This window comes from Meriones unguiculatus, chromosome 2 (assembly GCF_030254825.1).
Source record: "Meriones unguiculatus strain TT.TT164.6M chromosome 2, Bangor_MerUng_6.1, whole genome shotgun sequence".
In the NCBI taxonomy this organism is placed as follows: Eukaryota; Metazoa; Chordata; class Mammalia; order Rodentia; family Muridae; genus Meriones; species Meriones unguiculatus.
Genome location: NC_083350.1, coordinates 65,310,565 through 65,337,023, shown reverse-complemented (window position 1 = coordinate 65,337,023; position 26,459 = coordinate 65,310,565). Strand labels below are relative to the sequence as shown.

General features: G+C 39.3%; 1 protein-coding gene across 1 annotated transcript in view; it reads right to left on the bottom strand.

Moving 5' to 3' along the window:
* Ccdc178 (coiled-coil domain containing 178) overlaps window positions 1–26,459 on the bottom strand; it is a 330,861-nt gene that overhangs the window by 181,689 nt on the left and 122,713 nt on the right. The window contains exons 12-16 of the mRNA XM_060378608.1: window positions 19,047–19,109; window positions 17,842–18,003; window positions 16,222–16,335; window positions 14,399–14,544; window positions 13,059–13,218 (exon numbers count right to left, since the gene is read on the bottom strand). Coding sequence (XP_060234591.1) covers window positions 13,059–13,218; window positions 14,399–14,544; window positions 16,222–16,335; window positions 17,842–18,003; window positions 19,047–19,109 — 645 coding nt within the window. The remainder of the gene's footprint in view (window positions 1–13,058; window positions 13,219–14,398; window positions 14,545–16,221; window positions 16,336–17,841; window positions 18,004–19,046; window positions 19,110–26,459) is intronic.

Below are 26,459 nucleotides of genomic sequence, written 5' to 3'. Positions count from 1 at the left end.
GAAAGAGGGACTCCCCAGAATGATGGAAGAAGGCATGATGGACAGGCACAGAGATGCTGGCATGCCTTTCCTCCCGTTCACCACTAGACTCAGCTGCAAATCTGGCTTCCATTGCCAGAATCTTCCTCTCCTTGCATTAATAACCTGTGATGGCTTCTGCATCATGCCAGTTTCTTTGCAAGTGTTGTTGACCTCTTTAAAATCTGCCCTCAACACATTTTGTTACGTCTGGACTCAGAATCAGATTCTGATTTGTGGAGAGACCCGGGTCACATGTAGAGAATGACCTGTTATGATGTACTGCTTTATGATACTTTTGTCAACTTACACAAATAAAGCCTTGTGGAACACAGGGTGGTGGTGTGCCCTAGATGTAATGGCTTAGAGCAGAATTCGTAAGGATTTATTGATGTACCTGTCTTACCAGCTGGTTGGGGTCTTTGCTGTGCAAATGTGAAAACCACAAGTAACTAAAAATGTAGTGTTTCTGTTCTCCGTAGCTCTGAGCTTCTGAGTGCAAAAGCTTGCGGCTAGGCTCAGACTCAGAGGCTTAGAGCTTCGAGCCCTGAGAACTAGGAACATAGGTCTCCCTGCCTTAGAAGCTAGATTCTTTCAACTCCAGATTCTCAGGTTGGAGCTTACCGCTCTGGAATTTAATTAATTGTGAGTGGCCTGGCCTTGGCGGCTAAGGAAATCCCTGGCTTTAGGTAGCAGCTCTCAGCAGCAGTGGTCAGAGGCAGTCAGTGCCAGCAGGCTCTGCAACCTTCTGTATCAAGACCCTCAGTCTTGATAGGGCCTGCACACCCTTCAGTGACCAGAGCCCACACTCTCTCATCTTTGCTTATCACCCTCTGCTCTCTCTATTGCCTGTCTCTAACTATTCTCTGGAACGATTCAGCTACCATGATGCTGCTATGCCACTGATGCTACGTAGCCATAATGACTGCTGCTCTACTGTCTCCAGTTCATGCTACTATCTCATCCTACCCCACATTCAGAAAGCCAAAGGTGGATCCCCAAAAGCCACGTGACAACAACACCAACTAAACCAAAGTAGGAAAAGGAAAATCTTTTCTAGACTTATGTGACAGTAACACAGAGGCGCATACCTGGAAGGAACCTCTCTCCCTGGATACGTATTAATCTCAGCTCTGTTTCCAGGCTTGTCAGTTACAGGCCTTACGTAAGGACTGACCAATCACAAGCCTTCTGCTGAGCCACCCTGGGAGTTTCTCCCCTTGGTCTGAGAAAGAATCAGCTGGAGGGTGAACAGGGTCCTCTAGAGATCAATAAGCTTGTCTTGGAATGATGTCATTCAAGGCCCCTTTAGGTTATTGGGAGGGGCCATGACTGAAGTGAGGTCAACAACAGCAGAAGTAGTGCTGGTTTCAATGGTTTGTGCTGAATATTATCAGAGGATCTTGGGTGTACAAAGAAGAGAGGCTTCCATGAAGGCTGCTTTGGGAGACTCCTAGGGATCCATTCATGGCCTCTGAGAAACCTTAACAGATTTTAAGTCCCAAGTGGTTACTGGTTATGCTCATTCTCAGGGAAAATGGGATGCATAGCATAAAGAATTAAAGAAAGCTCAATTCCAAACTGAAACTTTCAAAAGCTCCAGTCAGTGCTTTTCGGTGTGCAACCTCTGTGCGAGTGACATAGAGGGAGCTTGGTCCCTCTGAGCAGCCTTGGTGGCACTGGACTCATATGCTTATTTGAGTAGAATAATAAACCCATCTGTTTGGTGGTCTGCTAAAACCAGAGCGCAAAGTTGGCCTACAACTGAAGAAGTTAATACATTAGAGGCTCTGGGGAAGAAGGAAGCTGAAGTCAGGAAAATCAGATTTACAGAGTGACTTTGTGCAAGTATGAGATCTACTTATTAGCCTGGGCTAAGAGATGTCCATAATATTATCCCCAGAGTAAGACTTTAAAATACAGCATCCACAGTGGTAGGGCAAAATCTGCCAGTCAGTGATCTGCATATGGTTCTGAATTCATATTTATCATAACAAAAATGTTCAGATGCTACCTACATCCTAAAATATCAGCCCCTTCTTATTCCATAGTAATCTAGGTACTACTGAAAAGGGATGTCACAAATGGAACTGGGGGCATTAATCAAATGTTCACAAACCAGAGACACTGCCATGGATTATTCAAGTAAACCCAATGTGATCACATCAGACCCGTGACACATAGACACGGTTTCAGTGTGTCTCCCAACCATCCATAGAACACAATTTGGACTCCAGCTGCTCTAGAAGTAGGGGAACCTAAGAAATGGATTATAGGGCAAGGAAATCTGGTTATTGAGAGCGTTTCTCTCAGAAGGGATTAACATAGCTGCCCTAGGACTACAGTTCATTTGGCACCAAGTGTTTATAAAAGAGCAAGCGTGAGCTTTAGTTGCAGTGCGTTCCTGATTGCCATGCATCCTCTCTCTTTGGTATGTGCCACGGTCACTGTGTGCTAGGCTGAGAACCAGTCAAGTCGCTACCAGACACCAAAACCACGAGATCATCACATCCTGGATCCTTAGCCCCTCCAAAATGTGAGACAAGTAATACTGCTTGTTTTTGTGAACTACTTAACTCTGGGTACTTCATGGTAGTGACTGAGTTTGGTATAATACAAGTTCCCAGAAGCCCCAGAAGAGGACAGCAGGAGGACAGAAATGAAGGAAGGAGGTCAGAGGGATTTAACGATGGGGTAGAATCTGACCCACTTGCTGGTTGTTGCGCACAATGGGATACACGAAGACTGTAAAAAGTCTCCAGAATCAGGATTTTGGGAGGACTAAGCATGTGGATCACTGTCAAAGGACTTGTTGGATATGCATAAGGCCCTGGGTTTTATTCCAATACTTTAGAAAATGAAAAAATGAAATTACTGGATTTAGCCAACAATTAAACAAGATTGCTTTTCCCTTCCATGTTTCATAGTTTAGGTAAAAATACCTCTCCTATCTTGTCACCCAGAAACATAATTAGTTTTTCTGTGAGTCTTTTTCACAGACATAACTCAAAATTGTTTTCTATCAATATTCAGGTACCAGGTTGGAGAGATGAGCTGGCACAGCTGGTAGGGTGCTTGTCTTGCAAGAAGAAGGACCTGCATTCAATCTCCAGAACTACTGTAAAAAGACATGCATGGCAGCCAGCACATGTTTGCAGTTTTAGCAATGGGGAGATGGAGAAAGGAGGGTCCATGAACCTTGCTGGCCACTTGCTCTAGGCAAGTGAGACATCTTGTCTCAAAAACAAAAGGTGGCTGACCCCTGAAGAACAGTACTTAATATTGTCCTCCGACCCCCATATGAGGCACACAAGCATGCATAAATGCCCACAGATACATGCAACTGCATACACACACACACACACATACACACACACACACATACACACACTATTCAAGTATGTATGACCATGGGTGACCATAAACTAAACAAGAGCCTTATGGCAATATACTAAGTGGTGGGTATTTGTGTGTGTGTGTGTGTGTGTGTGTGTGTTTGTGTATGTGTGTGTGTGGTTCTTAGAGAATTTTGTACAATGTGTTTTGATCACATCCATTTGTCCTCCAGCTCTTCCTATACTCACCCTCCTCATCCACCCAACTTTGTGTCTTCTGAAGGAGAATAAAGTTTGTCTTGTACTGTCCTTATAGTCTTAGGCATTTGGACTTCCTGCTTATTTCTCATTCCTCTGGAAGGAATGTAAGGTGTGTGTAAATCTACATATTTCTTGTTACCCTACCTTGTTACCCTAGAAGTCAGATGTGGGCAGGGGTTCACGCTCTAAAGTATCAGGCATAGTTTGGCTCTGTTAGTAATTCGACACATAGTACAGAACTAACTTCATCTGAAAGGAAGCTTGGCCTTTGTCCTCTTTTCCTGAAAAGTGTATCTAATTCTCTAGAATATGATTTCTTCTATGCAAGCTTTGGCCATTCCACTGTGACTAACAATGGAGACTTTTGCCCACTTCAAACTTGTTAGGAATCCCTACAATTGACTGTAAACTTACAGGCATCCAAGGAGGCAATATGTAACTGGGATCCGGTTACATTGTAGACAAAGTCCTCCTTGCTGGCTTTCCTCTATGTGTATCTTGCCATCTCGGGTAAGAGAAGAGATAATGCCACATGTGCCTCAGAGGAGAGGTGGGAGTGCATGTATACATCTGGGCTTCTCCTGGACTCTGGTTTTATTTGGTTACTTTTAAGTGTACCTTCCCTATGTGATGAGACGGTAGCTATAAATGCAATGTTCTAAGTTCTATGAGATTTCCAGCAGGCTGTCAAGCTTGAGGTTGGTTGTGCAGATCCCAAACTTGTGACCAGATGATGTCTGCAGTGAGGGCAGTTTTGTCCCATGGAAACTGTGTTCTCTGGATGAAACATTTAAGTTTCACTATTTCCAAATATGGTAACCGGAGAGCAGGATATCAGAGATCCAGTGCACAAATGTCCATTTTTAGAAGAGCAGTTACATTTCTTCTTCATTTTACCCTGTTATACCTGATGGTAATCTCCTATTGGATAGATCATGCTTGTGGCCTTGAGACAGATGCCAATTAAAACTTAAAGTTGATAGTTTTCTATGTGTCTGAGTGTGGATGGAGTTCTTCCTCAACAGAAACGGAATTTTCCAGTGAGCAATGTAGCAGAGACAGATGTATTGTCTGTATCCTGTCTACCTTTGAACTTCAGAAGACCAGTTACTCAAATGCTTTCTGTCCGTTGGGCCCTGTATCCTCTTGGTGGAGTCTAGTTTGTAGAACAATGGCCAAGAGAAGGTCATTTGGGCACCCACAAGCTACAGTGATGATACCCTAGCTCTTAAGACTTGACTTGAAGGCTTTTAGGATGTTTGGATGATGAGGGAGGAGAGAGGTAAGTGTTATGATCCTATACTTAAGAACTCAGTGGCCACTGTTCTAATGTGCAAACTGTGTTACATTCTAACAACCGGACTTCAAGCTGCTTAGGGCATGGGACGTTCATGTTTTAATCTGCAAGCATTTTCTTAGTGGAACACACCAGAAGAGGCCATTTGTGGATTTGGTGATGTTTGTTATGTTTGGGATTGTTGGCTTCCCTTAGTAATCATTTATCTACATCTATCTCTATCTACAATAATTTTAGAGTTAAAAATCAATTAAAACTTTTTAATGTTAAAAAAAATGAGTGGTGATGGGAAAGGCTGGTTCAGTGTCACTTCAGTTTAAATTCTTAAACCACAACTATAAATTAAAAAGAAAAAAAAGCCATCTTTGCTGCCCCCTACACTGGATTGTCTCATGAAGGAAATGCCCCTTACACTGGAGACTAAAAAGAGCTGTTTAAATTTACAAAAGTTCAGGGTAGGGAAGAATTTTTTTGTCTCAAGCTGTTCTAGCTCAGAATTTACACTCTAATGTAAACCTATGGGCAAGAATAAAGAAGTTGGACTCAAAAGCTAAAAATATTTTTCACTAATTTTTTTTATTTAGCACATTCATTGTCTTTTCCATAAAGTGTGTTTCACATTATAAAAATCAACAAAGGTTATAGAAAATCATTTTCATTATTTTATATAGTACCGAAAATGAACTTGACACCACACAACGGTTTAGATATTTCATTTCCTTCCTCTTTATAGCCTATTTCATTTCCTCTCAAACTGTTATGATAATCATGGCACCCAGATTTGAGCTGTGCGGTTCCCTCAGGAGGTCAGGTATATGTGTTCTCTGCAAGCAAATAAATCAGACAGTGGAACTGCGATTTGGGTAATGTTAACAATTCCCTCCACAAACACACAGAATGGTGAGCAAAACATTGTGCGATGTTTTGTCAGTGTCGGAGCCAGATTTGTAAAACTCCCTAACAGGGAGTCACACAGTGCTGAGACTTCCCTGGGAAACCTCTGATACTTAAGACCTGCTTGACAGGTCACGTCAGTTATATCTATGCTTGTGAACATTGTAACCCCTTAATGTCTCACTTCTGTGACACTGTGTTCTTAAATCAAGCTGAGGTGATCTTCCTGAGGGTGAAGATGAAATTTAAAGGAGAGTGGTCAGGATAACGGGACAATAGGTGGGAGATTCTCCTAATCATATCAACAGTCAGAGCAAGAAAAATAGTCAGAGCTATACTACCTGCCACTGCTCATTTATGAGTTGTTTTTGTTACACAATATTAACTAATATATGTATATACTTTTAGTAACATGCTACAATACATAATTAGTGGTATAACATAGACAACTGGGGAGGCCCCAGTTACGTTCTTTCTTTCTTTTAAGTATTTTTGGTAAGGAGAAATGTTCTTTTGTGTGTGTATGTGTGTGTGCACTGAAGAGAAAAGTCAGAGCCTAGTGCATTTGCATATGCTAAGCAAGTTATCTACCATTGGATACACCTCCAATCCCTTGGGGATGGGTATGCACACCCTTCCTTCTTCCGATTGACTATTTAGAAAGAGCATATGGAAGTGAGGCTTCAGTCTCTCTGTAAGGTTATCCTACTTTCTAGACCTGTGGTTTGTGCCAATGATTGTTATGGAGAATTAAGAATTACACTTCATGATGTGGAGACCATTCCCAACACTGTTTGAGTGACCAAGAACCAGACACTAGATAGATAGTTCAGAGTTCTAGGGTAAAACCAAACCCTACTGGTCTCAAAATAAAAAAAAAAATTAGTGATAAAATGATTCTTAATGACACTCTGCTGTACTCATAGATCAGTGCCTTATTCAACTAGCATCAGAGAAGATTTCTCCTGCAGCAGATGGAAATAAGTACAGAGACCTACAGCCAACATTGTGCAGAGAGAGAGAGAGAGAGAGAGATTAGAACACAGAGTTCTAAATGGAATGTTTCCAGCAAATCCCTCAGGGAATCTTGTGGAAGAAGATGCAGGAATGGTGTAAGAACCAGAGGGGATGGAGGATACCAGAAGAACAAGGCCCTCTCAGTTAACGGAGCAAAGCTGGTATGAACTCACAGAGACTGAAGCACCAAACAGGGCCTGCAAAGGTCTGCACCAGGTCCTCTGTGAATATATTACAGCCTTCAGATTAGGGTTTTTTTATGGGACTCCAGATTCCATGAAGGAGTGGGTCTCTGATTCTTGTGTCTTCTCTTGACTTGTTTTTCCCCCCTTTTGTTAGTTTGTCTTGTCCAACTTCAGTGGGATGGGTTTTTTTTATATTATTATACCTCAGTTTGTTGTGTTTTTTTTTTTTTTAATATCTTAAAAGCCTGTCCTTCCTGAAAGAGGGGCAGAAATGGGGTGGGTCCTGATGGGAGTGGGAGAGGAACTGGCAGTAGTAGAGGGAAGGGAAACTGTAATCAGGATGTACTGAATGAGAAAGGAATCTATTATCAATGAAGGGGAAAAGAATTTCGTACTGGATGTAGGAAGAACTCAGCGTTTTCTTATGAACTGATCTGTACACTTTTCCCAGTCAGTCTACACGTTTCCAGAGTGAGTTCTGCATGTGCCATTCCCTGGAAAAGCAGCTGGGACACAAACAGCTGCATCCTTGCTGTTTGAATTAACTAAATCATGGCCAGAATGGATCTTTTCTTCCCACAGCTCCATACACTAGAAATTCTAAGGGTTTGTTTGGGTTTTTGTACCATCCTGGTTCTTCATTATTGCTTCCGAACTGCAATTCCTTATCTTCCCATGAAGCTGTCCCTTCTTTTTGGTTTTATGTGCTTTAACGGACTTGTGTTCATTCTCACATTCTTAGGAAGGAGGCTGGCAAAAGCACTGGGCCTTCTCTCTCTGCCTCTACCTCATTCCGCCACCATCCCATTTTATAAACCTCAGTATCAGTGTCAATGACCTAGCCAACATTTTAATCTTAGACTTTATGGACTTGCTCAGATCAAGTTAACTTCAATTCCTCAATTCATTAGCCATTCATATCCGTGGTCACCCTTCCTACTTCCCTGTCATCTGGAGTGGCTGCACCTCAATCGTGTCACACTCTCCACCTGGTGCGGGCCTGGTGCTCCTGTTCTCTCCCTCCTTTCCATCTCGTGCTGACTCAACTCACGTTGTGCTTTGGGATACTTTCCCTGGGTAGTTGAATTCTTCGTGATGCCTCTGATACAACACCTGCTCTTGTGTTTTCCACGCAGGCGTCTACACCCAAACTCTTGCTCCCTGCGTTCTAGACTCTTAGCTTCAATTTGTTGCTGAGCTCCACGGAGCTCCTCTGCGTGTGTCACATTCATCTTCACACGTGGGGCAATCCAGCTTCGCCTGTCTTCTTTAGTCCACACACTGTACTTCTAGGTAATCATGCTGTGAGCTATCCTGGTACCTGTGTTGGGGTCCTCACACTCACATCTGGGTGAGGCTTCTCAGCATCAGGAGCAGGATCATCTGTATTCTGTCTGTACAAACAATGACAGAACCTGGGCCCCAATCATTGCAAGGTCTTGGTGTCACCACAAGAAGTCTTGACTGCTGCCACATCCCCTACTATCACGCCTTCCTCTCCAGTGTAGTGCATATAATCAATAAAGGTCAATCAGTTTTATGTCATAGGGAACATAGAAATATCTATTTTATCACACCAGCACATACAAGATCAGGTCTGTGTGTATCTGTGTGTGGTGTATGTACATGTTCCTTGGGCTTGTGTGTGTGTGTGTGTGTGTGTGTGTGTGTGTGTGTGTGTGTGTGTGCAGGCCAGAGGTCAGCAACGGGTGTGTCTGTAATTGCTCTCCACCTCATTCTTTGAGACGGGTTCTCTAACAGAGCCTAGAAATTAGTGAAGCAGCTGGGTTGCCTGCCCAGTGAGTTCCAGGGATCTGCTCTTAGCTCTGGAGTTATAGATATGTACCACTGTGTTTGGCTTTTGCAGGGCTAATGAGGTGTGGATACAATCAAAATGCATTATGTACGTGTATGAAAATGTCATAATGGAGCCTGCCATAATGCATAATTAATATATGCTAATAAAAACTTAAGAAATTATGTATTTTTACTGATAGTATGCAGTGGATGAGGTACTGCAAAAATGCCAATTTACTGGAGAATGAAAAGCAACTGTAAAAATATAATATGTAAACTATGTTCATACAATGTTATGATTACATAGAAAATATGCATAGAAAATCCAAAAGAGGTGACAGCCAGAGACAGTAAGAACTGCCTCTAAGCTGCTGTGGGAAAATAAAGCTAAAAATGGTGGCCAGTTTTCTGTGTAAATAAAAAACGATTGCAATTTCATGTATGGGGTTTAACATTGCATTATCTGTAATTCCAGAACCTAGCAGAATGATGGAAAAAGAAAGAAAAGCTCTTTTACTTTACAAATATTTAAGATCTTTTAGGTTCTTCCATGTAGCACCCTTTCCTGATTTCCAAGTGTTTGTGACCACTTCAGCATGAAGTACGGGTTAAAACACTGTGTTCCTTGATTAAAAAAAAATAGCATTCTTGTCACCTGTCCTCAAAAAAAAAAAGTGTTTTTCTCAAAGAGCCACAGACTTTAAGAAACTACTCTGCCAAGTTTACCTTATTATATGGGGCTAACTGCTACTTAATCATATCAGAAACATTTGTAGAGAAAATATTGTGTAAATCATGTTCCTCATGCTAAGAACTTTCATAATACGTTAAGATGGTGTCTGCGTCAGGAATGCGATAAGTAAAGAAAATGATTCATGCCAGGGAAATTCATTGGTCAGCTCTGCAGCTTCATGGATTCATTAAGCATCAGTTTTCCATTACTGAGACCACAAACCATGTGGTTCCTTTCTTTCTTATAATAATCTCCATATTTCTGGACATAGGTTGAGAGTCATAATTTACCATTTGTAATTTGAATGTTGTCACCATACTCATGTCTACTGTCACAGATTCTATCTTCCTGCTGATACAGGTTTTAAGTCCACAGGATTTCGTTACTCAGCATTGAGTGCTGTGAACACAGTACTACTTAAAAAACGGTTGGGAAATGAAGTTATGAGAGCAAATAAGTGAACTCACATTGTAATAAGCTTTGAAAGTAGAGATTAACATTGTCTGATTTTTGCTATTTGGGTGCGTGTCTGTCGAATGAGGTGTGGGCTTTCTTTCATTAGAAGCCAAGCATTCTCCATGTGAAACGTTCAAGGAAAGATCCTCTAACCAGGCGAATTGGTATCTCCTTACACAGGAAGATGGGAATCAGTGTTAACAAAGAAAGGGGCGAAAAGCTTTAGAAAATGTTGGGGTACAGTCCATGCATGGACTCAACATGGAAATTGTTCTTCCAAGGCAGTTTATTGCCGTTCTCTCATAGCACAAATTGCAAAGTGCTGAAGCACAAATAAGAGAAACATTAAAACAGTAAAAACAGTAAAAACAAAACCCCAAGAGAGAAGCTTTGACATGGGGAAACGCTGGGCTGCCAAGAGAACACAGCAGAATGTAGGGTCTACCTCTGTTGCTGGTTGCTTGCATTTTTGACTCTAGGGTGCTCCTTTGCAAACTTGATTGTAGATATTATAGTTTTGTCCTTAAGCAATATCTACACATGATCTACAATTGTGATCAATTCTTCTGCCCAAAGGGGACAGCCCAAATCAATAACACCAAGCTTAGCTTTCCAACAATGTTTCCTTTCTTGGATTGCTTTATGAATTTAGCAATTTATGAACATTTATGAACTTACTCAGTTTCTGAAGAGGAATGGCATCATGACCACTTGGGGGAACCATATTGCGATATCACACTGTTCACCATCAAAATCCTAATGTCAACCCCACAGAATAGGCCTCTTTAATGAGAAGGCTTTGTGTTCAGTGAACCCTGAATTGTCTCATCACACATATGAACACTGTGGTTTGAGTCACATATGGTAAAACATTAGGATAGATGTATCAAAAACAAACAAACAAACAAACAAACCAGTTGAGAATAAACGTCATGCATTCAGGTTCTTGAGCATTATTGAGGTATGTCAAAGAAACCTTCAAGGTTAGAAAGCAATAAAGGATTTAACTATTTCACTAGGGGAGAGGGAGAGAGAGGGTAGAAAACGCTTCCCATATGATGGGCATAAAGAGCAGTAATGGGGGAAGGAGGAGGAGAAAGAGAGAATGGTACCAGAACACAGCATGAGTGTTCTCTTAAGTATCTGGACTGTCAGGCTGCTGAAGTATGAAAATAATCTTAAAGGTACTCTTGCTTCCAGCTACTCTTATGCACATATGTGGTCAGGAAACTTATTGAAGTAGGCAGCATTTATCCACCCAGGCTTGGCTGTGTATATCTGTTCATCCATTCATGCCCCAAGTTTTTATTGACTTCCTCCTCTGAGCTTTCAAGACACAGGGTAATAAAGTGAGATCTGCCTTCATCAAAAAAAAAAAAATCATTATGATCACAGGAGGCTAGTTGACAACAAACAGGCACCGGTGAGTCCGTCAAAGGAGTTAAGATGGAGACCATTGCTCTGGAACCATACCATGCTTCTAAGGGCTCAGGCCTGGGGACTTGTGGGTGGAAAGGCTAGGACTGGCTATGGGGTGAAAAGAATTGTAAACTTCTGTAAGCTAGGAGCTGTTCAGTTAGGGTATTTTTTCCCATCTCTCCTGCTGACCGCTTTGTGTGTGTGTGTGTGTGTGTGTGTGTGTGTGTGTATTCAGCATCAGGAGGACTGTAATATGTGATTGAACCAGGAAAGTGATTCTACAGTTGCAATAACACAAAAGTCAAGGAATGATGCTCAGGTCAGTAAATAATGACATTACGTGAGAGCTGGTTTTTAGTGTCAGCTTCCCATTCTCCATGAGTCACATGCCTGAGACTTAGTCTCCCGAGTTCACAGAATCCCTCCACAAGGGAGGAGGCATCGTTTATTGCCACTAGATGGCGCCCAATATTTTCACTTTTTTAAGGAAGGGAAAAACCCCTTTATGAAAGTTGCATTCAAGTAAAAGACTGTTACCATCACTATTTATAAAACAATTATTAATTTAATAACAATTTCATCATGATATGAATCAAAACCACCACAAGCAATCATTTGAGGTATATTTGGGCCAGTTTTTAAAAATTTATTAAACCTGTTTTTCCTTGTCAGAAGAAAAGGAATTTGAAATAGATTTATTAAAATAGAATATACAAGTATATAAATACTAGGATTAAAATATATAATAAAAGTGTATTATTATATAATATTACACATGTATTAATTTTTTTTGCAAAAAACAGTTCTCATAAATATAATTTTTGTTTCCAGGAGAACTGTTTCATTGTGCAACTCAAAAATTATAATTTGAAATATATTTTTAAGTTTTTACTAGTACATTGCAATTATATGTAACAAAAACTCTTGTAAATTATAAAGTGGGAGAGTAATTACTGAAATAAGGCAAATATTTAGTTAGAGGCTGTATAAAATTTAAAAATAGCATGATTTTTAAAAATCTGAGTCTCCCAGCCACATCAGCACAGAATATAATAATAATAATAATAATAATAATAATAATAATAATAATAATAAAACCTTGCTGCTTATTTGACTATTGTTACGCTTCTTCCATTTTCGATAATTTGTATAATTTTATGTAATTTAATTGATAAAATTTGGAGCAGGACATATATTTTGACATATGATTTCAAAATGTTATACACATTTTTAAAGCAAAGAACATGAAGTATTCTCTCATTTGCCCAATAAAAGTCGCTTGTAAAACTCAAATAATATTTATGCAGAAGTAAAACGGAACCATGTTCATATCTCCATTGAAAGCCTGAAAACGGTTCTGAAGTGAATGCAGCCTACTTTTTTTACGTTAGTAAGCTTGAAAATAAAATAAGGCACAATGGTAAGGTCGGGACCCGCACGGAGCACACTGAACAGCACGGTGGTGCCCTGGGTGAATATAAACAGTTACTCTGGAAAGAAAATAAAAAGTTGCAGGGTTTTTGCACAAATAGCATGATTTTTTAAAATCTAAGTCTCCCAGCCACATCAGCACAGAATAATAATAATAATAACAACAACAACCTTGCTGCTTATCTGACTATCGTTATGTTTCAGGCAGGACTCACCCAGATGGTGGTCAGCGTGTTCTGCCTCATTTCAACAATCTTCTGGAACTTCTTGTTCTCCTCAAAGACTCTTGCTTGACACATCTCCTTCTCCTCCAGGAGAACGTTTTGCACAGCCTGCACGTGCTCCCTGTCAAATCTCAGCTTTATGAACTCATCCCTGTGTGGACAGAGTTTCATGTGTGAACTCAGTGGCTATGAAGGGGAAAACGTTAGTCTTTAAAAAGCATCAGGAAGTAAATAAGATGATAGCAGCAATGATAAACAGGCTTAAGGAATGACTGCTACCACAGAGCTGTGATCAGGACACAGAAAAATCACCGAGGAGCAGCACAGACATGGGGACCTTTGTCAGCGCATGGCAATGACACACACACCCAATACAAAACCTGAATGGAATATGCTTTCCAAACTTAAATCTTTTTAAGTTTAGTGTAACCTATATCGTTTTTAAATTTGTATCTTTCAGACCCATAATATTCTTTCAGATATTAGATAATGGACTAACAGTTCAAGCAATGTGTTTTCTTGCTTTCTTACCTGATAGGACAAAAATAAATTAGTCTTTTGCCGATAATAGCTGTATGACCACCATCACATTGAAAGCACTTTGCTCCCTTAGACTAATCACTAAATAAAGCCCTGTTGGGTGGACTGGCTTGACTCCACTAAAGATCTGGTACTAGGCTGCACACAGTTATGTGTGTGCATGTGTGTGTGTGTAAGTGTGCTTGCATGTGTGTGTGTGTGTGTGTATGTGTGCATTTGTATGTGCATGTGTGTGCATGTATGTGTGTGATGTGCATGGATGGGAGTGAAAGCTTTTGTGTGGAGTCAGGGGCTCTCCTGTGCTAAGGCTGGGAATTGAATTCAGGCTGTCCAGTATGCACATGTAGGAATTTATACATTTTGCCATCTCCCAGGCACACTTCTATATTTTAACAAATTATCCCCCATGTGCTGACTATGCTAATGTGTGTGTGTGTGTGTGTGTTAGCTATTAAGGGGAAAACCACAAATTATTAAACATGGCTCACAAACACTGTACTGAATTAATGAAAGATATTATAAATAATCAAGAAAGAAGATTTATATATATGTGGGAAAGAAGAACTATCCCCAGTTATTCAAAAAAGACAAACTCCAGAGAGAAATAAAGAATGAAAGCCACCTATAATTATACTCATATGCATTAAAGTGATTAAATGTCATATATTATCACATACATTTCAGATAAAATTCTGAGGAAACACATGAACCATCTTAGAAATAAATTTTAAATATAGAAATCTTATTTTATTAATTATAATGAATATGATTATTATTGTGGCAGAACTTACTTCAACTTTTCAAGTTTATCTTCAAAATGATTTTTTTCCACTTCCATAAGGTTTATCTGCTTCTCCAGTTCCTTGCATTTTGTATTGAAGACAATTGTTTTGGTTTTATTTGACTCTAGTTTTTGATGCATTATTGAAGCTCTCCCCTGAGGAAAAAATGTTTTAAAGATGTTTATTTTTAACACTTAGATTTTCAAATATTTTCACTCATAGACACTGTTAAAGAGGTTACATAGATAATAAAAGAGTAGCAGTTCCTTAGCAGTGTAAGCCTGTGCACTCCATTTTTCCAGAGGAGCGTCCTTAAAGGACAGAAATGGACCCTTTCCTCTTGGTTCTCCCACCTGCTTCCACACCAGGCTGTCCTCACTCCACTAAAACACACAGCATGCACTGGTGTTCACACACACGCACAAGGGAGTTGGCCAGGTGGCTAAGTAAACACTTTCTCTTATCTTTCAAACGAGGCCTCAGAACAGCATTTCGTCAGCCCCATTTCTCCTGGTGGTTCTGGGAAATGAATTCTGTGTTGAGATGTCTTTTAGGTACGATGAGCCCCAATAGGTTATTGTATAACTAAGAAGCCTAGATCCAATGCAATTACCACCAATAAAAATAGGGTTAACGTGTTCCCCCTGGGATAATAGAGTGGCGTGTTGTCATATTACTGGCCAAAGTTGACTAAATTAAAGTAGTTGTATGCCTGATCAAAATAAGAAGGATAGAAAAGAATGACTTGATCTAAATGAAGATGTTTTTTAAAACCAACATTTCTAGTAAATGACTTAAAATTTTTAAATTGTGGATTTTAAATCTTTTAAACTAATAATCTGTTTGGCCAAATCATACATCATTGTTATAATAATTATGTTAATGATTTGAAGTGCTGCATCAGAATACACTTTCTAGTTGGTAAGTAAATTTCTGATAAGTGATTTTGTAAGTTGAATAAAAAAAACACATTAGTAGATTTAAGGCTAAAAATTTTATAGGTCTTTCTCTCTCTTCCCTTCCCGGTATCTCTTCCTTCCTCTCTGTGCTTCCCCTCCATTTTCCTTTTCTCTTGTTTTAGGCCACTCACGTTAGTTTAGTAAAACATAATGAGTGGGTAGTTCATAAACAGTGAACGTTTATTTCTTCTGGTAAAATGGACTGAGAAGTTCAGAAATAAAGGGCAAGCAGATTTGATGTCTGCTGAGGGCTTGCATTCTTTCAAGGATGCTATCTGTTTTTGGTGTGTTCACATGGGGAAAATAGTGAGCTTGGGCTCCATGGATGGTTTTGAAAGGCATTGATCCAGTTACGAGGGTAGAGTCCTAAGGGCCCGACAAGGGCTGTTAGGCCTGCTAAACTACCCCCAAGAGCAGAAACTATTTGAAAGAAGAATGATTGGAGGGCACCAATGTTGTTCTTTTTCTCCTTCCCACCAGCCTTTCTTTCCTTCCACCTTTCACTTTTCTTTTCTTCTTCTTCATTGCTTCCTTGAAACTGAAAGTAGAGGTCAGGGTGTATTTACAGAAAGCAGTGGATTCTTGCATAAACCCAGTATAAATTTTGGGTTGCTCTGGAATGTTTTTCTGTGCTAAAGACTTTGTGCCTTCTAAACTAGAGCAGTCAGAAAGACAGGCTGCCTGGATGCAGGGTGTGTGTGTGTGTGTGTGTGTGTGTGTGTGTGTGTGTGTTATGTATGTGCATGCGTGTGCAGAGCCCATGTAGGCAGAGCAATTCAAAACACAAGAAATCTTCCCACAATTACATCTGATGATTTTTAAAAAATCTGATGTTTTTTATTGACGTGATAAATTATAAATTGAATTTTTCACCTCAGTTTTAGTGAGTTCCTTACGGCTATGTCTCCTTTTTTTTAATAATTTCTTCTTTGTTGCCTCTACTCTCAGTTTAACGGTGAGTCTCCTCTCATATATCTGCTCAAGTGCCTAGAAGACATGCAAATTTGAAATTGTGTAACATTTGTGTCGCACTTACTCTGGTTTAGGTATTTTGTAGTGACTAGCCTAATAATCACAACATTTATTTTAGAGTATGAAAGGAAAGGGTCACACCTATGAGTTCCAGGCTATGACACCTCAAATCCCAATATTGTGTTTGCACTATCTAAGACATGAAAAGTCTAATCTGTTTCAGTTAAATAAACAAAGAGGATGACCATACCATAAATTATATTTCATTGTAAAATTTAAAGTATTTTAATTACAATTGAAAATCTAAACACAAATTGTTGGAAATCATTATCAAAAAGAAAATGTAAAAAACCCTACCTTTGTGCTAAATTACTAGTTCTTATCATTTATTAGCTATTAAAGCATATAATAAATGATGGATGAGCAAGAAGAAGATATAAAACCATGACTATTGGAATAAGAAGGGAAAAGGGAAAACAAAAATCATTATTTGCTGGTGGGAAACATTTTACTCTGACAACAACACTGAGATGCATTATATACCTAATAAGTCCTCCTCATCAGCATAAGAGACAGTCACTATTAAAACAACCCATCTCGCTAGTACTAGCTATGTCACATGTGCATGGGATCCCATTTAGAAGTCTCCATTTGCTCAACCTGGTTAGGCTCAAGGTTTCTATAGTTTATAACGCAAGGAAACCCCTTCTTGCCTATTCCATAGGGAGACTTTGAAAGTCATGATACATAATCTTAACAGAGATGCATTGCAACTCACATTTTAAAAACAAAGACATTTTGAGAAGTATTAATAACCAAATGCCCAAAGTTACACCATCATTTTCAAGAAAGAAAAAAAAAAAACAAAAACAAAAACAACACAATATTGCCAAATTGCCCAAACTATATGTGTGTCTTCCCTGCAGAGAAAAACAAGAATATATGGCTCTGGCCACACCCTCCACCTCTCTGAAAGATAAATGATAGCATGTACAAAGATTTTTCCCCCTTTGGGAAGGGCCAGTAGTATCAGTTACTGACAGAAACTTGAAGTTTTGAAAATATTTTATCTACATTTGCTTTATTTTTCACCCTAGCTGTCTTAACTTTTACATGCACCAAAAACTTACCTGGAAAATGTCAAGATTCCTCATATTTTATATTCAAGTCAACATAATTTTTAGCATCCCATTAAGAAGCAGCGGAGATAGAATTAAGTGCTTTCTTTGTGCTTGCAAGCTCACCAGGTCAGTCACTGTTCACTCAATTTGAAAGCAGTTTGCCCTAAGTATAGCGTAAGATAGATTATAGAGTTGTAGACAGTGCGTCTTGCCAGACAGTTCTTCAGTGAATTAATAGTGTGATTATGAAATAGTAATTTGGAGGACTTGTTATCTTCCTGATTCTTTCTCTATATATGTATATATCTTCACATCCGTTACTTAGTGACCTAAATATTCCTGAAAATGAGTGATTAATTATGAATTAATGCTTATATAATGAATTATTGCAGATGCTTACATCGGAGTGATGTCGGTGGACGTCTTTGAGCCTCACAAGTTCTGTTTCTATATCTCGCAGCGGAAGTTCTACTTCTGACAAAGCCAACATATACAGTGCTTTCCTTCTCAAAAACTCCTGCACCTCGTTGAACTGAAATTCTTCAGTGGAAAACAGTTTTTTCTGCCAACCAATACTGCAAATCATTCATTCATTCATTCATTGTTAATTATGCATGCATTTATTAAGACTGTTTCAGTGCTATTGTTTGAGAATGAAATAGCACAGTCCTCTGTAGAAAAGCAACAGTGAGACTACAATATTTTAGACAGGGTGTAGTTATCGAACAAATGAGAGAGAAAAAAATAGATAACAAAGATCAAACATTCTGTAGCACCTGTTGGGGATCAATGAGGGAAAGTGTAGCTCGTTAAACACATTTGAACATATCTCATTCCTTCAGTGTAGGACAAAAGTGATCAACGAGCAGGGAAGGTGTAAGAAAACATTAGGCAAAAAAAAAGAGAAGACTCAGCTGACTTTGAAAACGTTGAGGAAACATCTGTAAATACTACAGGAAAAAAAATCCCCAAATTTGCCTTTGCTTTATAGATTTAGATTAAGGATGCAGAGAATCTCACATCACATGAATATGGACCCTTTTGCCTTGTGAGTTTCATTTTCCTATCCTAACAATCACAACTTCACAGACATGCATTTCTGAAGGAGAAGCATTCTGCAACAGATTAGAGTACCAAAGCTTGGTTCAAAAGAATAAGCAAGACTGAAAAACTAAACTTGGCTTGGCTAGTTATCATACTTCCATTCCAAAGATTTTCTGTAGAAATATCATGGCACATTTTTTTTTCAGGGTTAAATAAAGAAATTCCAGTGAGAGACACTAAAAGTAAAGAAAACGTAACATCATCAGAAAGCAAACTAAAGAGTTAGACAGTTAGGAATAAGAGCCTACTGCCCTTTCACTAGACTGGCAGAAATTCCCATTAAGCCACAAAATGAGATATGTGCATGGGAGGTCAGTTTCTTTATGCATGATCAGACAGTCTAGTTGTACACAGAGGCCAACTGTCATCAGCGAAGGAGAGAAAAGTGCTGGCTTGCAAACCAAGTGGTGACAAAAGATGCCTCATTACAGGCAAATTTAAAATGCTAAGTAAAATGCAAATTAAAGGAAGAAGAAAATGCAAAAGCAAAATTAGTATTACCTGAACCTCTATCCCCTTACTTATTTCAGCTCGTGTACGCTTCTTCAGGAATTCCTCTCTAACCTGTGTGTCACAAAAGTTGTCAGATGGAGACTTTAATCACAGACTATTTAAAAATACAAGTTTTAACAGTAGTTACTAATACAAGATACCGTTTACTAGTAAAAGAATAAAGAGCAAAACATCATTATGATTTGCCTATTATAATTATTTTTAAACGCATTTATATCTTTTTGTGGCAAAACATTTAAATAATATAAAGGAAAAAGCAGGATTAGGTTTCATCTAGATTAAATCTTAAAGCCCTGACCTAAAAAAAAAAAAAAAAAAAAGGAAAGAAAAGAAAAGAAATATCAGATGAGACTGGCCACATTCAGGGTAAAACTGAATTTTTTTCCCCCTTGGCTCTCCCACCAACCTGCCCGAAAATAAATGCATTCCTGTTACTATACTGCCAGCATAAATACTTGAATGGTGAAAGTGAAATAGATATAATCAAGCATAATGCACGCACAGTGCGTTTAGAGCCTCCACATGGGTAGAGCAAATTCTTTATTTTTCAAGAAAAATGCATTAATTGAGAGTTAGTAATTGAAAGGAACAGAAAGCGTCTTTTCTTTGTCCTTTTGGATAATGGTCTTAATTATTCAGTCTGGCTTTAAAATGACACAAACCAGCACTAGAAGTCAGTCTGTAGGTCCTTCTACCTTATGATTACCCTGCAGTCCAGTGTCTGAGAGAGGAGTTGATCTACTTTCAGGCTGCTCTCCAGGTTCAAAGGAAATACACACCCATTCGTAAAGAGAGATCACAGGTTCTTAAAGGTTGGTGATTTCCTCAGTTCACTGCTGACCCACAGGCACAGCTCCTGCTCTGTGGAGGCAGTAAGGAGAAGCGAGCACACACGTTCATCCTCCAGCCCCTCCTCTACCCAGACAACAAGGAGAATGAATGCTGTTTGCGCAAGCAGCAGCGTATTCCAGTTGCAGCTGGTAGGGCTAGAGCCAGGGCCCACACTCTTTGAATCCAAATTCCATGCCATTAATGCTGTCAGAGAAGTTTCCGGGATTTGTTGCTTGTTAACTTGCATCTGTGACACATTACTAAGTCCTTTAAAGCATGGTGGTTTTGATTGAAGAAAACAAACACAAAACTACCTTACTTTCATTTCCTGTTGTGATAAGGAACCCTGACAAATCTGTATTAAGGGACAAAGGGTTGAGGTTAGAGTCCATCATTTATGGGGAGTTAGTGTGGAAACTTGAGCAGCCAGTGTCACTGATTTGACAGGTAAGAGCAAAGAACAATAAAGTAATGTATCACACTAGAGCACGGCTCACTTTCTCAGTTGTTCACAGTTCAGGATGGTTGCCAAGAGAATGGTGCCACCAACAGCAGGCAAATTTTTCTATCTCATTTAATTTAATCAAGATACTCCCTGTAAGGCAGGCTCAGAGGCCAACCTGAGGAAAACAACCAATGCCTCACTGACACTCTCCCTAGGTGATACCAGACATGTCAAGTTGACAATAAAACTGTTACACTGACCAAGACGGTAACAACAGAAAGCATAGCTACAATGCAGAAAACACAAAGGTGATAAACAATGCAGTAATTTCATTAAAAAGTATGTCTAAAATTGATTTATCCAATGATGCATTTTCTAGCGAAAAGTCAGAATGGTTGCCTATGCTTACATGATACAATTACATAGTTTCATAATGAATTAGATATTTAAATAGAACAAAATTTAAAATGTCTCTGTAATGTAAAGAAAATATCTCATAGTCCAAAATAGAGCATCATCTCTGAGCGTTCTTTGAAACTAATTGGAAAGTGTGTGTGTGTGTTTGTGTGTGTGTGTGTGTGTGTGTGATTATGCATGCACATAAGAGAACAGAGTAGAAGACTGAAATGACTATCAGATTAGGTTCATCTTTTCTTCATGAAAACAATTAGTGAAGGACATTAAGAGTACTTTAAGACCATTGGATATAATGTGAGTGGACTAGCATGTTTTTTTTTTTTCTTAGAATTCATTCATTTTTCAAATTTTGCTTTAAATTGTCATTCCCTGAGAGAGTAAACCAGTGTCTTCTATGAATTTAAGTGTCTTCTTTTATATTGCACAGGAAGAGCTTGTGTCTGAAAAGGAGAAAGAATGGAGGCAGTGTGTGGGATATTACAAAGTAAACAAGGAGTCCTGAGACCACCACACAGTCCAATTGTTTTGAAAAAGGAGGTCCTACTTAAAGAATCAAGTGATTGCACATAAGAATGAGGAACTCCGTTCAAACGCGGAGTCCCAGGTAAAAAATTAGGCATAGTGTTGCCTGCTTTTAATCTCCATGGTGTGGAGGCCAGCCAGCCTAGCCTACTTGGTGAGCCCTGGGTCGATGAGAGCTCCTTTCTCTTCAGATAAGGTGAATGCTCCTGAGAAGAGCAACTAAGGCCTCCACATACATACGTGCAGATATGCCTAAACCTGCAAAAACACGAATGTGCACATTCAAAGAAAAACATTAAACAAGGAGAAAAAGACAGTGTCACTTGAAATTGGTATCTTTGTGAGACCTCTGCACCCTATACGCAGTGGAAGAATTCAGGGTCCCACAAGCTTGTTTCCAGAGCCTAAGAGGGACTCCCCAAGTTTTGTCTTTTGCTTTCAACCTTTGTTGTCTTGCAGACTGGTCTGCAGGAGGGAAAGCAACTAATACTGAGCGGGTAACTAAAGTCACTTTACCCAAGCCTTAGGAAAGTTGCAGTCCCATCGCCTAAGGGCTTTCTGGGCCCTGGACCTCAGGGCCTTTTTAAAATAACCTAGAAGCTGAATGCATCCCAGAGGGACTGCTGCCACTGTCCTTCAAAATACCCTAGAGTGCACAAAAGACGAATAAGACAAGATGGACCCCTGGTGATCAGACACCAGGCTATGGGGTGTCACCCAAGAACGGAGGTGACTTCTCTTAACAGCTTAGATTCCCAAGATATGTCCCTGAAGGCTGACTGTGGGCTGCAGGTCAGTGTATAGGACGCTGAGAAGCTATGTGCACCAACCCTGGAACCACGAAAGGAAGAAGGGAGGATTGAGCAGAGACAGGCCAAACTGTGATATAGTTCCTCCATCCTTCTCACTCAACACCATACAGAGCCAGCAAGCAGGCATGGGCCATCAGATTCATTGCATGTTGGACTAAGGTTCCAAAAGGGACCTTTTGAATATCAGCCCCCAGGTCTAAGCTGCAGAAGGAAGGAGGGTGGCTTCAAACAAAGAGAGGGATGTAGGCAGTTTATTTCAGTGGGCCAGAATGAAGTGGTGCCCTCAACACGCAAGCCCTACTGGAGCTAAAGGTAGAGGTGGTTAAAATAAGAGCATGACTATTGTGTGTGATCATCTACCTTAACTTCACAATTAAATATACAAATAGCTATTATTACCTACGTTTTCCATATTGGGAAATGGAGATAAATACTTACATTGCCTAAGCACACAAAGCTAATAGCTTTGTCCAAACACTTTGCCCATGACTGGCAGAATTGGAATGCAAATTTACCAACCTGATGCATCTAAGGGACGTGATCTTAATGACTTTGTCATCTCATGATTTTCTTTTTTATAATTAATTTATTCATTATTTATTTACAATTTGCTCACTTTGTATCCTGGCTGTGGCCCCCTCCCTCATCTCCTAACAATGCTATTCTCCATCCCTCTTCTACCCCTGTAGCCCTCCCCTAGTCCACTGATAAGAGTTTCTGACTCTTATCTTATGTATAGCCTATAAGGTCTCATCAGGTCTTCCTCTGTGTCCTGGCAAGGCTGCACTCCCCAGGGGTTGGTGCTCAGAGAGCCAGCCACTGAGTTCATGCCAGAGAAAGTCCATGCTCCCCTTAGTAGGGAATCCACTTGGAGACTGAGTCAATGGGCTACATCTGGGCAGAGGTTTTAGTTCCACTCCATGAATGTGGTATTCTTGGTTGGGGTATCAGTCTCTGCAGGGCCCCTAGGGCCCGGGTTTTTTGACTCTGTTAGTCTCATTTTGTAGCTCCTGACCTCTGCAGGTCTTACTATCTCCTCCTTCTTTCATAAAATTCCATGCCCTTTGCCCAAAGTTTGGCTGAGTCTCAACTTCTGCTTCAATACCTCTATCAGTAGAGTATTTTAGAGGCCCTCTGTGGTAGGCTGCTGTCCTACTCCCTGTCTTCTCCTGCTTCTGTTATCTATTGTGTTTACCCTTCTGTCCTCCTTGTTGTTTAGCTTCTTTAGGAGTATAGATGTATCCTATGTTATATGTCTTATAACCACTTATGAGTGACTATATACCATGTGTGTCTTTCTGCTTCTGGGTTACCTCACTGAAGATGATCTTTTCTAGTTCCCACCATTTGCCTGCAAATTTCATTATTTCCTTGTTTTTAATTACTAAGTAGTATTCCATTGTGTAGATGTACCACAATACTGTATCCATTCCTCTGTTGAGGGACATCTGGGTTGTTTCCAGATTCTTTTGAATAAAGCTGCTATGAACGTGGTTGAGCAAATGTCCTTGTAGTGTAGTTGAGCATATTTTGGATATATGCCTACGAGTGATATAGCTGGATCTTGAGGTAGCACTATTGCTAATTTTCTGAGAAAGCGCCAGATTGATTTCCAAAATGATTTTACAAGGTTACATTCCCACCAGAAATGGAGGAGGCTTCTCCTTTCTCTACATCCTCTCAAGCATTTTGTCACTTGAGTTTTTAATCTTAGCCATTCTGCTGGGTGTAACATCTCAGAGATGTTTTGATTTGTATCTCCCTGATGACTAAGGATGTTTAACATTTCTTTAAATATTTCTATGCCATTTGATATTCCTCTATTGAGAACTCTGTTTAGTTCTGTACTCCATTTAATGTGTCTGGTTTTATGTTGAGGTCTTTGATCCACTTGGACTTTAATAAATATGGATCTATTTGCATTTTTCTACATGTAGACATCCAGTTAGACCAGCACCATTTGTTGAATATGCTGTCTTTTTTCCATTATATTGTTTTGGCTTCCTTGTCAAAAATCAAGTATCCATAGGTATGTGGATTTATTGCTGGGTCTTCTATTCGATTTCGTTGATCCTCCATACTGGAGTTTTTATTATTGCTTTTTATTATTGTTGCTCTATAGTAAAGCTTGAGAAAAGAGATGGAGATATTTCCAGAAGATCTGTTATTCTTGTTGTACAGGATTGTTTTAGCAATTCTGGGTTTTTTTTTGTTTTTCCACATGAAATTAAGAATTGTTCTTTCAAGTTCTGTAAAGAATTGTGTTGGTATTTTGATTGGAATTGCATTGAATCTGTAGATTGCTTTTGGCAGAATGGCCATTTTCACTATGTTAATCATACTGATCCATGAGCATGGGCGATCTTTCCATCTTCTGAGATCTTCTTCAATTTCTTTCTTCAGAGACTTGAAGTTTTTCTCAAACAGGTCTTTCACTTGCGTGGTTAGAATCATACCAAGGTACTTTATGTTATTTGTGGCTATTGTAAAGGGTGTTGTTTTCCTAATTTCTTCCTCAGTCCTTTTTTCTTTTATGTACGGGAGGGCTACTGATTTTTTTTTTTAGTTAATTTTATATTCAGCCACTTTGCTGAAGGTGTTTATCAGGTGAAGGAGTTCTCTGGTAGAATTTTTGGGGTTACTCATGTATACTATCATATCATCTGCAAATAGTGAGACTTTGACTCCTTCCTTTCTGATTTCTATTCCCTTGATCTTCTTTAGTTGTCTTATTGCTCTAGGTAGGACTTCAAGTACTATGTTGAAGAGATAAGGAGAGAGTGGGCAGCCTTGCCTTGTCCACAAGTTCAGTGGGATTGATTTAAGTTTCTCTCCATTTAATTTGATGTTGGATATAGGCTTGCTGTATATTGTCTTTGCTATGTTTTGGTATGTGCCTTGTATCTCTGATATCTCCAAGACTTTAAACATGAATTGTTGTTGGGTTTTGTCAAATGGTTTTTGGCATCTAAGGAGATGATTAGGTGTTTTTTCTTCCTTCTGTTTTATTTATGTGGTGAATTGATCGATTTCCATATATTGAACTACCCCTACGTGCCTGGGATGAAGCCTACTTGGTCGTGGTGGATATCTATTATGTGTTCTTGGATTTTGTTTGAGGGTATTTTGTTGAGTATTTTTGTGTCAATGTTCATAAGAGAGAAAGGTCTGAAGTTCTCTTTTTTGTTGTTGGGTCTCTGTGTGGATTTTGTCTGAAGGTGACTGTGGCCTCATAGTATGAATTTGGTAATGTTCCTTCTTTTTATAGTTTATGGAATAGTTTGAAGAGTATTGGCATTAGCTCTTCTTTGAAGGTCTTGTAGAATTCTGTGCTGAAACCATCAGGCCCTGGGCTGCTTTTTTTTTTTTTTTTTTTTTTTTTCAGAGAGATTTTGATGACTGCTTCTCTTTTGTTGGGGTATATAGGACTGTTTAATCTATTCACCTGATCTTGGTTTAATTTTGGTAAATGGAATCTATCAAGAAAATTTTCCATTTCATTTAGAGTTTCAAATTTTGTGGCGTATAGGCTTTTCAAGTAAGACCTAATGATTCTTTGAATTTCCTCAGTGTCTGTCGTTATGTCCACCCTCCCTTTTTTTTTCCTGATGTTGCTGATTTGGATAGTTTCTCTCTGCCTTTTACTTAGTTTCGTTAAGGATTTGGCTTTCTTGTTGATTTTCTCAAAGAACCAGCCCTTGGTTTCATTGATTCTTTGTTTTATTTGTTTCTAATTTATTGCTTTCAGCCCTGAGTTTGATTATTTCCAACCATCTACTCCTCTTGGGTGTGTCTGGTTTTTTTTCCCCCTAGGTTTTCACATGTGCTGTTAAGTTGCATGTACGGAATGTCTCAAACTTCTTTCTGAAAGCACTAAGTGCTATGAACTTTCCTCTTAACACTGCTTTCATTGTGTCCCATAAGTTTGGGTAAGTTGTGCCTTCATTTTCTTTGAATCTTAGGAAGTTTCTAGTTTTTTTAAAATTTTTTTTCCTGACTCAACTGTTATTGAGTAGAGAGTTGGTTAGTTCCATGCATGTGTAAGTTTTTTGTTATTTCTGTTGTTGTTGAGTTCTACATTTAGGCTATGTTGGTCTGATAGGATACAAGGGATTATTTCAGTATTCTTCAATCAGTTGAGGCTTGCTTTGTGCCCAACTATATGGTCAATTTTTGAGAGGTTTCCTTTGGGTACTGAAAAGAAGGTATACTCTTTAGAGTTTGGGTAAAAAGTTCTGTAGACATCTACTAAGTCCATTTGATTTAGGAACTCTGTAAGTGTCATGATTTCCCTATTTACCTTTTGTCTAGATGATCTGTCCCTTGGTGAGAGGGGAGTGTTGAAGTCTACCACTATTAAGGTGTTGGGATTGA